At 37.7% G+C, this 16,904-nt stretch overlaps 1 protein-coding gene across 10 annotated transcripts in view; it reads left to right on the top strand.

Annotated features, from left to right (window-relative positions):
• The window catches only part of ETV1 (ETS variant transcription factor 1), a 98,232-nt gene that overhangs the window by 40,131 nt on the left and 41,197 nt on the right, over positions 1-16,904 (top strand). For 8 of the 10 annotated variants that reach the window (XM_066238822.1, XM_066238821.1, XM_066238823.1 and 5 more), the window contains 2 exons: positions 11,511-11,640; positions 15,384-15,572. In XM_066238822.1, coding sequence (XP_066094919.1) covers positions 11,511-11,640; positions 15,384-15,572 — 319 coding nt within the window. The remainder of the gene's footprint in view (positions 1-11,510; positions 11,641-15,383; positions 15,573-16,904) is intronic. The other 2 variants (XM_066238828.1, XM_066238829.1) reach the window with 1 other exon arrangement.

Below are 16,904 nucleotides of genomic sequence, written 5' to 3'. Positions count from 1 at the left end.
AGAAGCGCCCATTTGCTTCTCCACCCCCCGCCCTTCCTCTCTGTCTCTCTCTTCCCCTCCCGCAGCCAAGGCTCCATTGGAGCAAAGATGGCCCGGGCGCTGGGGATGGCTCCTTGGCCTCTGCCCCAGGCGCTAGAGTGGCTCTGGTCGCGGCAGAGCGACGCCCCAGAGGGGCAGAGCGTCGCCCCCTGGTGGGCAGAGCCTCACCCCTGGTGGGCGTGCCGGGTGGATCCCGGTTGGGCGCATGCGGGAGTCTGTCTGACTGTCTCTCCCTGTTTCCAGCTTCAGAAAAAAAAAAAAAAAATCACTGTCTGGGGAGGCTGTCACAGAAATCGAAAGGCTTTCCCCTGTAGGCTAGAAGGACTCCCGGCTTGATTCCTGCTGTGTCCTCAGCACTAGTTTCCAAGTCTGTAGACATCCATTCTGGATGGGGCTGTGCCGTGCAGGATCAGCCCTGGAAGCCATTCAAACTGCATTCCTTCCTTTATTCAGGTATGCCCCTGGCAAGGCTGGCTGATCAGGGGTCCCTGCAAGAGAGAGTGCAGTTGCTATTACTGATAGGAATTTGGTATTAGGGATAAAAAAATTGATATCCTTTTCTGAGAAATGCCTGATTTCTCCAAAACTCAGTTTTGGTTTCCAAACTGCCCAGGAAGTTCCTTAGATACTGAGTATTTACTTTCAAGTTAGGGGCATGTTGATGGCTCTGCTTTCCTCTAATACCAGTAGCTTTTCTTTTCTTTTTACCCTCCAGGCTTCCACTTTTGGTTCCTTTAGTACAAAGCTGAGTACAAACATTAGCTCAAACCCTGAAACTTGTCCATATCTAATGTTCTCTTCGATTAAAAATTTCCAAGCTTCATAAGGGGCGAGAGTCTCCCTTGCTTTGCGTTTGTTCTACTACTAAATAGTGTTGCCAAAATAACATCAAAGGATGAACTAGGGATGGGATTTAGCCCCAACTGATAATACTCCTTTAAACACATTGTATCGTCTATATTAGAACTGCTCTACTTTAAAGAATATTATTTAAGAAAAGAAAAATAAACATCAGCTTGCTGTGCCTTGGTCTAAATTTGTCTAGGAAATATAGGTGATTGTTTTTCCAGATGCTTTCAAATAATGGAAAGTCGTGAAAACTTGAATCAGGGTCTCTGTCCTTAAATGCATTTTGGTTTGCATTTTGATAGCCGTTTAGAAATGTTATCGCTTGTTTTGTCACAGACATAATTCACATCTTTCTTCGGGCACTGTAAACAAGAGAAATGGTTTAATGGCCCCATAAAGGCACTCTGCTGATAGCTGAGATTAGGCCCCTTAGTAATGGATGTTGGGTGTGTGCTTGTGAGTGGTGTGTGTGCACAGAGGGGGTGGGGAGGGCTTGGAAGAGGTAAACGCGCGCTGGAAAGAGCCTTTGAGAGGCTGAGAGGCAGCAGCAATGGCGCTGCTTGCCTGTATGGCTCGGGAAAGGCTGTGACACTGGTGTCTTTATTTGTACACACGCCTTCCCCTTTGCTTCTGGAATTTAACAGAGCACTAATTGAGGTCATTGCTACCCATCTATCACCTGAAATGGAAATGATAGTAACTTAGAGTGAATGCTTTTCATCTAGTGAGTGGATTCCTAACTACATGTGTTTGTCTAAAAGGCTGCATGCATTTTTCATGCCATGCTTGTACCTGGTCTTAAATAATCTAATTTATGTACACCATTTACTTTTTTACCCTTTTATAGAGATTTTTTTTTTTTAAAAATTCACTGCTACAGCCAAGTGAAAAAAATTTTTACAAGCACTTCAGTGTCCACAGAATGATTTGTTTTGACATTCTCAGTTGTGTTTTGTAGACAAGTGTAAAAAATTCTCCACATTATACATAACCATGGTCTAAGTAAATGCCTTGAAAATTTTCAAAGCACATAAATTTGTTGAGTTTTAGAGCCTCAATATTGTGTCTGTTTTGCATCATGTTGTTTGTGTATATCCCCATAAATTGACTACACAAGGCTGTACTCTAAATTTTCAGAGTCATAGTTAATAAAAAAAAGCAAAATTGAATGTCCTTTGTTCACCAATTTAGCTGGACTCTGTCATTAGCAGATATCACTATCCCATTCTTCTACTTAAGTGTTCTCTTTTTCTTTTTTCATTCTAGACCATCACCTAGATCAGGGGTCCCCAAACTATGGCCTGCGGGCCACATGCGGCCCCCTGAGGCCATTTATCGGGTCCCCGCTGCACTTCCGGAAGGGGCACCTTTTTCATTCATGGTCAGTGAGAGGAGCACATTGACCATCTCATTAGCCAAAAGCAGGCCCATAGTTCCCATTGAAATACTGGTCAGTTTCTTGTTACTTGTTTTTTTATTTTAAATATTGTATTTGTTCCCGTTTTGTTTTTTTACTTTAAAATAAGATATGTGCAGTGTGCATAGGGATTTGTTCATAGTTTTTTTAATAGTCCGGCCCTCCAACGGTCTGAGGGACAGTGAACTGGCCCCCTGTGTAAAAAGTTTGGGGACCCCTGACCTAGAACAAGGAGTAGCAAACTTTCTTCTGTAGAGGGTCAGATAATAAGTATTCTAGGCTTTGCGGGTCATAGGGTTTCTGTCCTACATACTCTTCAACTGATATTCAAAGTAGCCCTAAGACTATCCTTAAGCCCTGAGACTACCCTTAAACAAACGGTGGGACAGTGTTCCAATAAAGCTTCATTTGATAAAAGAGTGGGAAGCCGGATTTGGTCCACAGGCTAATTTATCAACCACCATTCTAGAACATTTATAAAATAGGTTATTCTAAAACAGAATTTTTTGAGCAGACAAGAAATCTCAACATTAAAATCAGGAAACGGCCATCAAGGTTCTGTATTTCTAGCTAGTTTTGCTTTAAAAATGTACAGATTTGATTCAAAGACTTGGTTCTGTTTAGAGAAGTAATTAAAAATGTGCTATGTTTTCTCAGCCCTGGGTAATTGTTTTGTACTCACACAAATTGCGACTCTATTTCAATTTTATGATGAGTTGAGAGGAAAGCAGAATCAAAGGTCAACTCCATGACAACTTAATCAGTATATTTACATTCACTGTCCACATACAGAAGGGGGCCCATCACTGATGACATTTTGGTTACCAGAGTCTAGGGAAAACTTTAGATGCTGGAGAGCTAGCAACATTTTTCCTTCAGTAGAATATGAGTGGTGTGAATTTTTAAATGCCTTTGGTCACAGTAATAAATTGAGAGAAGGCAGAATGCCTAAAAGCAAGCACAAATGCTCTGAGACGTTGTTTTCATTTAGATGCAAGTGCCAAGAATATATTATTAAGGTCGTGTATATAGAAATATGTATTGCACACATCCAAATTAATCAAACTTTAAAAAGACTTGCCAGTATCTTTATTAGAGAAAATTTAAAAAAAAAACAATTAAAACTAAGTACAGCTCTAATTGGACTTCTATGAGCTCTTAATGGTAAGTATGTATTTTTTCATCTTTTCTCTATAGCTCCATATTTATCTCCTCCCCTCCCCCAGCAGCTGGCATAGTATCTGGGCCATAGCAAATAAATAAATTAAAGAAGAAATGAATGATAAAGAAACATCTGATACAATTTGTTAGTGGTGCTCATTCATGAAAGTATAAGGGTGTTTCTTCTAAATATAAAAATTTGAATTAACATGCTCAAGGGTTCAAGAATTGCAGCCAGCACTGTAATTCTTCATCTATTACAAGTTAGTTCTAGATCTTTAGTTTACCATAAGCCTAGCTTCTTTATGCTTTAAAAATGTTTGCAAAATGGGGAGATGAAAATAAATATCCTTCTTGTCTTGAATAATGAGAATCAAATACAATAGGTAAAGATTATAATACTATGTAAATTTGAGGGTATTTTTTTAAGCATAGCCACTGCTTCTCTTAAAATTCCAAGCACAACCTCTGTTCAGGAAGTCAGCACCTACAGTTAAACATACTGTCTCTTCTAAATTTATAAGTCACCATTGTTTTTACTGTAGAAATATAAACCAAAACTCGATTCATAGATTTCATTGTTTATTCTTTGGACGAAAGACAAACCAGTCATTTACAACAAACATGGTCTGTTTTCAATTTAGTGGTACCAAAAAAAAAAAAGGCCTGTGTCATAATTGTTTAGGAAGTTATTCTACTAAGAGCAAATTTTAAAGTTCATTATTTTCATCTATCTTTTAGGTGTTTAAATGTGATTTATTATGTGTCTACCCTCAACCAAAGATGTGCTCCTATGCCAGTTTTACTGCATCTCAAAACCCAGGGCACATCTATGCTCCAGTAGAACCAGCACAGGCTTCTGCCTTACTTCTGAAATGTCAGTGGAAAAATAGAAGCAAGATGATGTCTCATGGTTCATAAATCTAATATCAAAACAATTACTAATTTAACAAATAGTTTACGACGACCCCAAGCACATTTTTGAATAGGTGGTTTAAGTTTATTTTGGAAGTGCATTTTTTAAAGTGCTGGTTGGTATTTTGGAGCCCTTAAACTTAACCATGAGAAGAACTCGGCCATCATTAGTCAGCCTTAAGATGTGGTTTTAAAGGTCAAGCCCCCATCAAAGAAAAAAATGCAAGATGCATCTCTCCAGGGTTCTTTCCATTTCTCCTCCTGACAGCTGACTGTCCAGAGCAGTCGTGGGTCATGCAGGTTTGCGTGGAAAGGTGCTGGAGGAATGGCCTTGGGAAGACTTGCAGATGACAAATTACCTGAACAGTCTAAAGTCTGGGATCAAGACCGAGTGTAATGTCATTTCCAACCATCACTTCTTTGTAAATGAAATGAAGGAGTTAACTGACTTGATTTGATACACTTGCAGAAGGAAGGATGCACTTTAATTAAAACTACAAACAATGCAGATGCCGGGAGCTCTCCCTCTGTTCCAGACCCAGCGAGGCCAGTACAGTAAGCGAAATGAAATGTCTCGCAGCCCCAGCAAGCAGGCTGGAGCCGTGTTCAGCGAAAGTAATTTAATTAGTGTTGATCATGACTCCAGATGATGGTGATTTGATAAGGAATAATTTAGTACTTAACAGCCTTTTACATGCACCAACTCCATGTGGGAAGGTAAAGCAAATTGCACAAAATGAATGTGCTGCCTTCCCTGGTGCCGGTGCCAGTGAGCTGGAAAACTGCCTGTTAGCAGACGCTCAGCTCTGCGCTGAGATACCCAACACGGTCTCCGCTCAGCCCTCTCGGGCCGGGACTCCCCGTATTCAAGAATAAATAAGTTACTTTGGTGATCTTGAATATCCAGGAAGCAGGAAAGCGAGAGGGAGGAAAATGAAGGAGCGCGTGGTCCTTGGGCAAAATGTGGAAGATCTTTAGGGTGGCTTCTCCTTGTTTTCCTCACACAAAGCAATTAAAAAAAAAAAGAAAAGAAAATCCCAGCCAACTCAAATTCATTGGATTACTTATTTGGCTTATGATTAGAAAAAGAAAATCACAGGCCCATCATGATAAAGAGGCCCACACACGTTGACTGTGTTAGGGAGAAGGGGTTGGGGGAGCCCTCATCTTCTGGAAGTGGGGAACCTGTGAGAATTCTTGAGTGTTGGCATCTGACAAAAAGGAAGACATTGTTGGTTTTTATTTCTGATTAAGCTTTTTAAAGTACCAAACCCATTTCAGTGCTGCTCACACTGGATCCAAGTGGTGCAAAGAGTCAAAATGGATTTGAAATTCACCTTAGAAATTGTGTAAAGGAGAGAGTCCTGATATATATCCCAGCCTTATGGAGTCAGAGTTTCTGGGAGTAGTGTGTTTATATATATCAGTTACCACACACTGGTTGGCTTAAAACAGCAGAGATTTATTGTCTCAGTGTTCTGGAGACTAGAAGTCTGAGGTGAAGGTGTGGGCAGCGTTCTGCACGCTGTGAGAGAGAATCTCTTCTCTACCATTCTCCTAACTTCCGGGGGCTTGCCGGCAATCATTCAGCCCTCCTTGGTTTGTAGCAGCATCTCTGTGATCTCTGCCTTCATCTTCACGTGGCATTCTCCTGAGAGTGTCTCCGTATCCTCATTCCTCCTTTTTATAACGGCATTAGACACATTGGAATAGATCCCACCCTAATGACGTCTTAATTAGTCTACCACATAAGGGCACACGTGAGGTACTGGGGTTAGGACTTCAATACATGAATTTTTGTGTGGGACACAATTCAACCTATAGCACTGGGGGTCTAGGAATCTGTGTTGTTTTCAAGCATTGCCCGAGTAATTAGATTTTTGGCCAGATTGGGAGCTGATCCTGAGTTTAGGGATCAACTTGCCTCTGATAGCAGTTTGGAAATCCTTATGTCTTTTCTTCTAAAGTCATTTTAGGAAGTACGTGGAGTCTATCGGAAGGCCCTAAAGCTCCGGGCAGACAGTGTAGCCACTAGGATGGAATTCACCTTTTGCTTCTAGTTTGATACCAGTGGATGTTTTGATAGGAGGTTACTGTCGTGCTAGCAACTACTCCTGATGGGGCCCCAAACTTGTCATTCCTTCCCTCACTCATGTGGAACTATTTATCCTATGACATTGAAACACATTCTCCAATGTCTGCTGAAACAGGAAGCCAGATCTGTTCAAATATTTTAATTTGTATACCATTGGTTGACGCCCTTACATTTTTAAAGCTTTTAGTGGATATGCACATATTATAATGCAAAAATCTTAGATGTACAGCTTGGTGAATTCTGCAGATGTATGGGGTCAAATCACCACCGCGCAGAGCAAGATATAAAATATTTCCAGTACCATAGCTGGTTACTAGTGCCCTTTCTCAGTCAGTAACATTCCCTCATCTATCAGCAGAAAGGCATTCTTTCACTGTCAGTTTGGTCTGATCTTGAAATTCATATTCGGTACAACATATTCTTATGTGCTTGGCTTCCTTTACTCACAACTGTGTGACCATCTATGTTTCTGCATGTGTTAGTAGTTTGTTCCTTGTTTTTACTGCATAGTATTTCATTGTATGACTATGCCACAATTTCTTCATCCATTACCTGCTAATGAACATTTGAATTTTTTCAGTTTTTGGTGCTATGAATGAAGCTGCTTTGATCATTCATATATATGTCTTTTGGTGAGCATATGCAATCCTTTCTCTTGAAAAAAAAATATATATATATAAATATATACCTAAGAGAGTATTATTAGACACAGGTAGATTTATGTTGAGCCTTAGTAGCTACTGCCAAAAGTGTTTCAAAGTGTATCAGTTTATAACCTCAGTTGCATTGATACAAATTCCTGTAGCTTTAGGTCTTCAATCTTGAAGCCAATCTTTTGCAGTTTAGCCATTCTGGTATAGTGAAAATCTCATGCGGTGTTCTTTGCATTTTTCTGTTGAGTGAAGATGTTGGAATACTTTTTCATATGTTTTTTGTGTTGTTCATATGTTTGTTTTTCCATTTGGCTATCTTCTTTTATAAACTTCCTGTCTTGTTCATTTTTAATTGGGTTACTAGATTTGTCTTATGTGTAGCAACTCTTTCTATGTCATGTTGACTGTGAGTTCTTTATCAGATTTTTCCATTGCAAACTCCTTGTAGTCTGTAGCATATCTTGCATTCTTTTAATAGTGTCTTTTGATGAAGAGTAGTTTTTAGTTTACTGAAGCCTAATTTGTAGATTTTCTTTATGGATAGTGCTGTTGTGTTTGGTTCACTAATTATATTCTACCTCATGGTCCCAAACACTCTTAAAGAAACAGTAATATGGAATATATTACTCACTGATAATACCTGATATTTTGATAAATATGATAAACTGCATTTTATATTGCATATTTATTCACTCTGAGATCTTATTACCTTTATTCTTATAAGTTAGATCTGATCCCTCAGGTATAATAATATGTTACTTCTTTGTGTAACAAATTGAGTTCCTTATATGTTGTTAAATCTTTTTCTTAGGAAAATGTAAAACCTGATACTTAATCCAAAGTGCTACACTTGAGGATATACATTTTACTATATACATTCAAAGCAGTAATAGTTGAAAACTGTTAAGAAAATAAGAAATCACTGGCTGGTGGTGGTGCATTGGATAGAGTGTGGACATGGGACATTGAGGATCCAGGCTTGAGTGCAGGCAGGCTTATCCGACTTGAGCATGGGGTCTCCGGGATGAGTGTTGGATCATAGACATGATCCCCTGGTCTTTGACTTGAGCCCAAAGGTCACTGGCTAGAAGCACGGAGTTGCTGGCATGAGCAAGGGGTCATTGGTTTGGCTGGAGACCCTGGTCAAGGTATGTACAAGAAGCAGTCAATGAACAACTGAAAGTGACGCAACTACGAGTTGATGCTTCTTGTATCTCTCTCTTCCTGTTTGTCTATCTCTGTCTCTCTCACTTAAAAAAATAAAATAAAAATAAAAAAGGTATGGTTAATGGTTGCATATACAATATTTCTTATTCTAGGATGTAGAGTATGTGTGCGCATACACATACTATTTTAAATTCTTTCTTTTTAAAAAAATTATATTTATTTTGTTTTAAGTGAGAGGAGGGGAGAGAGACTCCCACATGTGCTCCTCCAGGATCCACTCAATGACCCCTGTCTGGGGTCAATGCTATGCCCACCTGGGGCCATGCTCACAACCAACTATTTTTAAGTGCCTGAGGTGGAGACTCCACCAGCCATCTTCAGTGCCTGAAGGCCAACACACTCAAGTCAGTGAGCCAGGGCTGTGGGAGTCTGGGATGGGAAGAGAGAGAAAGAAAGAGAGAGATGGGGGAGGGGAAGGGAAGAAGCTGATGGCAACTTCTCCTATGTGCCCTGACTGGGAATTGAACCCAGGACTTTCACATGCTGGGTAAATGCTCTACCACTAAGCCAACCAGCTAAGGCCACTTTAAATCTTTTCATTTTCACATTTTAAAGACTTTCATCATGCTAATTTGGGACTTAAATAAAAGTAAAGAGAAAAATATTTATATAATGAACACCTATATATTCATCAGTATTTTTCTAAGTCGATCTATCCCTCATATATCACTTTTTTCTGGATAATTTATTTTATTATTATTATTATTATTTTGTATTTTTCTGAAGTTGGAAATGGGGAGGCAGTCAGACTCCCGCATGCGCCTGACCAGGATCCACCCAGCACACCCATCAGGGGGCGATACTCTGCCCATCTGGGGCGTAGCTCTGTTGCAACCAGAGCCATTCTAGCGCCCGAGGCAGAGGGCACAGAGCCATCCTCAGTGGCCAGGCCAACTTTGCTCCAATGGAGCCCTGGCTGCGGGAGGGGAAGAGAGAGACAGAGAGGAAAGAGAGGGGTAGGGGTGGAGAAACAGATGGGTGCTTCTCCTGTGTGCCCTGGCTGGGAATCAAACCCGGGACTCTTGCACGCCAGGCCGACGCTCTACTGGCCAGGGCCTTTTTTCTGGACAATTTTAAAAAAATTTTAGACATATTATATTATTTTTTGGAAGAACTTTACAAATCTGTAACTTTTAAGTCTTTTTGGGGGGGATACAACTGCCATTCCATTATCGCATCCAACAAAATTAACATTGATTTCTAAAATATCTAATACCTAGTTCATATTCACATTTATTTGTTGCAAAGATGTATTTTTCTAGTTGGTTATTCAAATCAGAATGCTAACAAGTCCTTCTTTATATTATAATTCATTCTTGAAGTTTTAAAATTTCTTTTAACTGAATGGTTAATAAACAATGACTTTCTCACTTGGTGTAAAGTTAAAGAACATGCATAAAGTTAAAGAACCCTTGCATATGAAGACATGTAATTTCTCTTTTGTCTCTATTCTCTGCTTTGAATACGTGTATCAAATGCATGCTATATCATGAAAATACTTTGAAATAGATCACCCAGTGAAATTATTATATTTTATTTATTAAGTGTTCTTAGGAAGCTAATTTAGGCAAAATTGGTTTCTTTGGCAAATTTGTTTTCTATGATGTGTCAGATAGGTCTTGAGCACTATAAACTATTCTGTCAAAATTATATACATGAACAAATAAATAATATTCATTTTCCTATTGCTTGGTAGTTCTTGATATCAAATATTTATATCAATTATACATGACATTTAAACTAGTACAAGTTTATAATGCTATAATATCATAATCAAGATTGAATGGTATCTAAATCACAAGGTTTCTCTTGTTATTTGTTTATAGAATACAGACTTAATCTTTTGTGGTTTAATTCCAGTGTTAATTGTAGTTAAATCTCCAGAATGTATGTCCTTCTTGTGTTTATCCCTTGATTAGTAATACTTGTGCATATTGTACATAAAAGTAAAATCCATTCTCATATCTATATTTTCTTTATCTTTTTCCATTCATACTAAATTTTCCATTTATACTAACACTTCAGTTATTTTGACAGGATCTCTAATAGATTTTGTTTTTCATTTTCATATATAAGAATGTAAAACATGTTATTTATTGTTTTTAAAGCTCTGATTCCGTTCAAATATACATCTACCTTTTAGCCTTCCAATTTAATATGGTTTTTGTATTATATTTAACATTAATGAATATAAGTATAACCATACACTAAGTCATGAAACAGGAGAAAACATCATGTGGTAAAGAAAAGTTGTTTATGTGGATTACATGTGATAAATAACTGTCACATATTATTTTCATCCTCACAATTCTGGTAAGCAGATAGGCAGGTACTTATTGTCCTCTTATTTTATAGATGACTATTGCCTTCAATGATGTTGAGAGTTTTGTCTAAATTACCATCAGTTTCCTATGGATCTATACTATGTAGATTTTCTTTTTCATAGTTCAGTTGTCATTCGGTTAAATCATTACTATTGATGGATTTGAGGTATTTTTCTTTCAATAATTCTTTAAAGTATATTCTAGTCTCCAGTTAATTCTTTTACTTTTTTTTATGTTTCAGTCTTCAGTTAATTCAGTCCTGTTGTTTTTCTGCTTTAATCATTGGAAATCTTTCTGAAATGTTTTTAAAACACACTTTCTGAAAACTGAGCGTCTATTAATAACAGCTAAGCAAATTACAAGCAGTTCACTTTAGGTAATGAGAGTTCAAGCATGTATTTTGTTAAACACTAAACAAAAATGGCAGATAGAGGGATTCTCCAGTATCTTTTCTTCCATGAAATCCATAAAATGTTTTCTGATATGTAGAGGTACCATATTTTCCCATGTATAAAACACACCTTAATTTTGAGGCCCAAAATTTGAAAAAAAAAAAATTACATAAAGTTATTGATCTGAAGAGATATTCATCTACAACAATAAGTGCAAAAACAAGCCCAAAAAAGCAAGAAATGCAAGTAAAAAAAAATCTACAACCACTGTATAAGATACACCCAGTTTTTAGACCCCAAATTTTTCAAAAATAGTTGCACTTTATACATGGGGAAATACGGTAATATGAAAAGTTAAGCACATGAAGTAGAGGTTAGTATACCTAATTCTCAGTTGCATTTCATTTTTCTGAGTTTTTTTGTTTGTTTGTTTTCTAGTGGCTTTTCATGGCCTACCACTGAAAATCAAGAAAGAACCCCACAGCCCATGTTCAGAACTCGGCTCTGCCTGCAGTCAAGAACAGCCCTTTAAATTCAGCTATGGAGAAAAGTGCCTGTACAATGTCAGGTAAAGCCTTCAGGTGTTTATACAGAGGATGATGGTTCTTACAAAAACAGCAAGTCCCACCAGGGGGCGATGCTATGCCCATTTGGGGCATTGCTAAGCAACTGAGTTCTTCTTAGCGCCTGAGTCAGAGGCCATGGAGCCGTCCTCAGAGCCCAAGGCCAACTTGCTGCAATCTAACCATGGCTGCTGGAGGGGAGAGTGAGAGAGAGAGAGAGAGAGATAGAGAAATGAGAGGGGGAGGGGTAGAGAAGCAAATGGGCGCCTCTCCTGTGTGCCCTGACCAGGAATCAAACCCGAGACATCCATGTGCCAAGCCAACAATCTACCATGGAGCCAACCAGCCAGGGCCACAAGTCAAGTTGTATGAGTTATATCTTAAGCATATTGCAAGCTAATTAGATAATGTGTGTAGAAGAACTCCTAAAAGAAAAAAAACCCAACAAATAAATAAGTAAACATTTATGATCCAGTTACACACTTTAAGAATAATTTTAAAGCAATAACTTTCATGCACTTGATTGGTTGCTTTTCTACTGAGTGATCCTGGGTTTGAAAAGAGGGTTTGACTTGGCCTGAGCAGCAATTGAGAATTCTCATTCTAATGAATGCATTATGCACTTCAGATAGAGTTTGTAGGAAAAAGAATGAAACATTTGGCATGTTTCAACAGTACATTAGTTATCTGACAGGCTTGGCAGATGATCTATAAGATGCGTTCATGGACAATTGCAATAAAGTTAGAATTTTATAAGGCTTAGCAGAGGCTATTATCTATTAAAAAGCCAGTTGTTCCTTCTGATGATGATAAAGGGTGGAGCAATAAAAGTACATTGTTCATTTGTTAGAAAATTTGATAACATACATGTTCATTAAAAACCGTTCACAGTAAATTGCATTCTGCTACTTTTCATACTGGCCTCTAATTGCATAAGGAAGAAGTTGGCTCTGTATGTTGAATATTTATTACTCTCAATTATAATAGAATCTTAGTTCTTAAAAGGAGTTAATTTGGAAACTTAAAAGCTGATTAAAAATATTTGCATTTTTTTAAGTTATGCTGGTTCAAGTTAATAATATATTTGGATCCAAATGGTTCTTATATTTTCTCCTATTTTTACTACTTATATTTTATATCAGGATATAAGATTCAAGAAACTTAGGTGTGTACAATCTCTCAGCAACTGACCAGTACTTGCCTTTTCTCTTACTATTTATTCTTGCAAACTCAGACTTGTGTTTTAGGAGGGTTTTTGCTTTTCTAGGAGGGTCATAAGACCTTGAAATTATAAGCCAGTTCAATTAAAACTACAAAGCTTTTATAGAAAATATCTCTTGTGAAGTTAACTATTGAAGCATACTCAGTTTAGATAAAACAATATTGATCTGAGTTTCATTTTATAGTGTTTCTTGTTTTTGTATTTTCCCCTTAAGTGTCATGTATTCACAGAATAATTATTTAACATTGAAGAGTATTTAATTAATTTATCAATTAGATACAGAATTTCACTGAATTTTAGCATTGATCAGAAGAGTGGTTATGAAATAACCACTGGTTTATATTGCATATCTAATATTCATAAATTAACAGTAGGGGGATTGCTTGAATATTTGGAAATTCTTCCTGGGGACCAATAATTCCCACAGTGATATATGGATTAAATTCTGGTAACAACTTCTTGTTACAAACTATAAATGCAGCATTTCATGTGGGAAAAAGCAGTATGCTAGGGCAGATGATGCATCATATATTTTTTTTACATGGAATTAAGTCAGGTAAACCATTTTATAAAAGGTTCTCATGTAGAAATGTTAGAGAACATAAGTAGAACAAAACATGAGTACCACTCACTGTACGTTAAGACTTACACAGCATATACTTCCTCACTTTGTAGTCTTTCTATATTTGGATGTAATTCTCTTGTATAGATGGTGCAACAGAAAAAATTATTACATAAGTTAATGCAAAAAAGAAATGCTTCTTTTTTAAAGAAAAAATATGAATTGATGAATTCTTATTTTATAAGGAAATATAGTAGTTTTAACCTAAAAACATCTTTTCATTTGAAAAATAAGTAAAATATGCTTTTAGGATTTTTTTTTTAAGTGAAAGAAGGTAGAGATAGAGACAGACTCCCACATCCTCCCTGACCAGGATCCACCTGGCAACTCCCATCTAGGGCTGATGCTTGAATCAACCAAGCTATCCTCAGTGCCTGAGACTGATGCTTGGACCAACCCAGCCACTGCCTGTGAGAGGGGAAAAGAGCAAGAAGGGAGAGAGAGGGAGGGAAAGAGAAGCAGATGGTCACTTCTCATGTGTGCCCTGAGGGCACCAAACCCAGCATGTCTGCATGCTGGGCTGATGCTCTATCCACTGAGCCAACCGGCCAGGGCTAATGAAATATTTTTTAGATCACAAAAATTAGTTAAATCACATTCTTGAAGGGTACACATAGGGAATCAACTGGAATTCATAAACAAGCTTACTCATTTTATTCCTGTATGTGTGTTCAGAAGTTAGACTATGACAATAGGAGTTTTTCTTTTTTATAAATTAACTTATTGTGTTTACATAGATTCTAGTGTTCCCCCAAATACATCCTCCCCTTTCCCGTGTTCCCCAGTACATCCCCCGGGATTTATTCTTAAGAACATTATTTTGTACTTACACTCTAAGAAACTTTAAATCTATCAGAGAGGTTTTAATTTGTCTCATTAATCTTTATTATCCCATGTGACGAAGTCAATGCCAAGCATCATTTATTTTGCATAAAAAAATGAAAATAAGGCAAAAAGCATCACCTTCCTAAAGTTCCACCACAAATAATGTCAAGCCAGGTTTAGTCTTCATCTTATTAAACTGATGTTCTTGTTCTAAAATCTAATGTAATATAGAAGAATGATAATATCAGAATTATTTAATGATGTTGAAAAGATCTGTACACCTTGCTTAAGGAGACATATCCAGGATAGATGGATATGTAATGCCATTTCTTTCATAGATAGTGCTGTTCCTTATTCTAAGTTGTTTGTATATGCATTAAAAATGTATACATTTTACATTTATGCTGTTTCCAGTTTATTAATTATCCTATTTTCTATCTCAGTGTGTGGCAACTTTGAAGATTACATGTTCTAGAATCGCAAACACCAAAGGACATAACATTTTAACTTCCTTATGACTTAAGCTAGGGGTCTCCAAACTGTGGCCCCCTGAGGCCATTTAACTGGCCCCCGCCGCACTTCTGGAAGGGGCACCTCTTTCATTGGCAGCATAGTTCACGTACAGTACTACTTCCCGTGATGCGGGACGCACGCATCACGGCTCCGGAAGCGCGTCATATCACTTGTTACAGCTAGCAATGACAAATACGGAACCGGACACTGACCATCTCATTAGCCAAAAGCAGGCCCATAGTTCCCACTGAAATACTGGTCAGTTTGTTGATTTAAATTTACTTGTTCTTTATTTTAAATATTGTATTTATTCCTGTTTTGTTTTTTTTTACTTTAAAATAAGATATGTACAGTGTGCATAGGGATTTGTTCATAGTTTTTTTTTTTTTTATAGTCCAGCCCTCCCAACGGTCTGACAGTGAACTGGCCCCCTGTGTAAAAAGTTTGGGGACCCCTGACTTAAACCTAAAATGTTTTCTTTGTTGTTGTTTGCTTAGGATTAGATTTTTTTTTTAATTGCTCCAAAGAAAGAAATATTCTCTCTGTCTTTTTGTTTTTCTGGTTAGTGCCTATGATCAGAAGCCACAAGTGGGAATGAGGCCCTCCAACCCCCCCACCCCGTCCAGCACTCCAGTGTCCCCATTACATCATGCATCTCCAAACTCGACTCACACTCCGAAACCTGACCGCGCCTTCCCAGCTCACCTCCCTCCGTCACAGTCCATGCAGGACAGCAGATACCCCATGGACCACAGGTACACTGCACATCCTGTTCTTGTCAAAACAGCTTCGAGTATTCTTGGAAGAAATTCTGTTACGAATTCCTAAGGCCTATAGTAGATTTAAGATGAGCATATTCATTGTGCACATCTGGGCAAAATATTTTTTGGGAAGAGCTTGCTCTATCTATAGTTACAAATTATTTGTGGGGAAGGTCATTTATAAACAGGCCTTTTAAAAGCATTTAAATTTGTTGCTAAAATGGAAAATTAATCTGTATACTGACATTTCAACATTTCCCTTTCGCTTTGCCTGAATTAAATTGCTTTACTTACACTTTAAATCAGATCATCCCATTTTTTATGAGCATATGTGTGTACTTGTTCTATAAAGTAAGGAGACTAATTTTAGTAGGTGGCTTATGGAATTAGGTTTTTTTTTTACCTTAGAGTGAATGGTGTAGCTGTACACAGTTTTGCAGAATAGAACTGATTTGATTAAAACCATTTTCCATCCTTACCATGTGATGAATATTTAATGTCAGTAAACGCCTGACTCTGGACATTGAGAATATAAAGTTAAAGAGATAAAGACTAAGTTATTATTACTTGGAAAGGAGCAAGGCCAGGGCCAGAGGCTGGAGCAAGGAGGCATGCTGTGATTCTTGATTCTTAGAGATGAATATATTTATATTTAAATAAAATATTGGGGGACTTTTAGAGGTTTTAACACTATGACTTAAAACAGATTAAGTACAGCATTCTTTCTTCCCCTTCTACTTTGTATTTACAAAGAATTGGCGGTGTGCTCGTAAACGTTGAACAACAGGCTCTATGGAGAAAATCCAGAAGCCCTGATCTACAGACATTTGATGAGTCTGTGATATAAATATCCACCCCCCACCCACCCCTGGCTGACTCCAAGTTATCAATGTGACATTGTGGAATTGGAAAGAGATGTGCAGTAACACTCCCATTTTATAGTATTTCTACCATATACTATAGTCATAACTTTCAGCATAATTAATAGTAAATGTCGTACCATAATCAGGAAGCAAGGAGTTTTGAGTTTTAATAGCCTTTGCTTTTTTAATAGTTAAAAAAAATGATAAATTTACATAATGTACTTCTTGTTGGGTGTCTTTAACAACTGACTCACAGAATTTCTGATACTCTGCTAAAAAATTAACTCGGCCAATGGCATCCTCTGGATCAACAGAGGAAACTGGAAGATGTGCCACTTGCTACCTGCTGAAAATAAGGGAGGACTCAGATCTGCTTAGTGTAGGTTCTTGAAACCAACTCAGTCTCAAATGTAGTAAAACCCTCTCGGTGTGAAGGGATAAGATGAAAGCATTCTTTCCAATG

The sequence above is a fragment of the Saccopteryx bilineata genome, chromosome 7 (genome assembly GCF_036850765.1).
Source record: "Saccopteryx bilineata isolate mSacBil1 chromosome 7, mSacBil1_pri_phased_curated, whole genome shotgun sequence".
Classification (NCBI taxonomy): domain Eukaryota; kingdom Metazoa; phylum Chordata; class Mammalia; order Chiroptera; family Emballonuridae; genus Saccopteryx; species Saccopteryx bilineata.
This window is presented reverse-complemented; position numbering and strand designations above follow the sequence as displayed.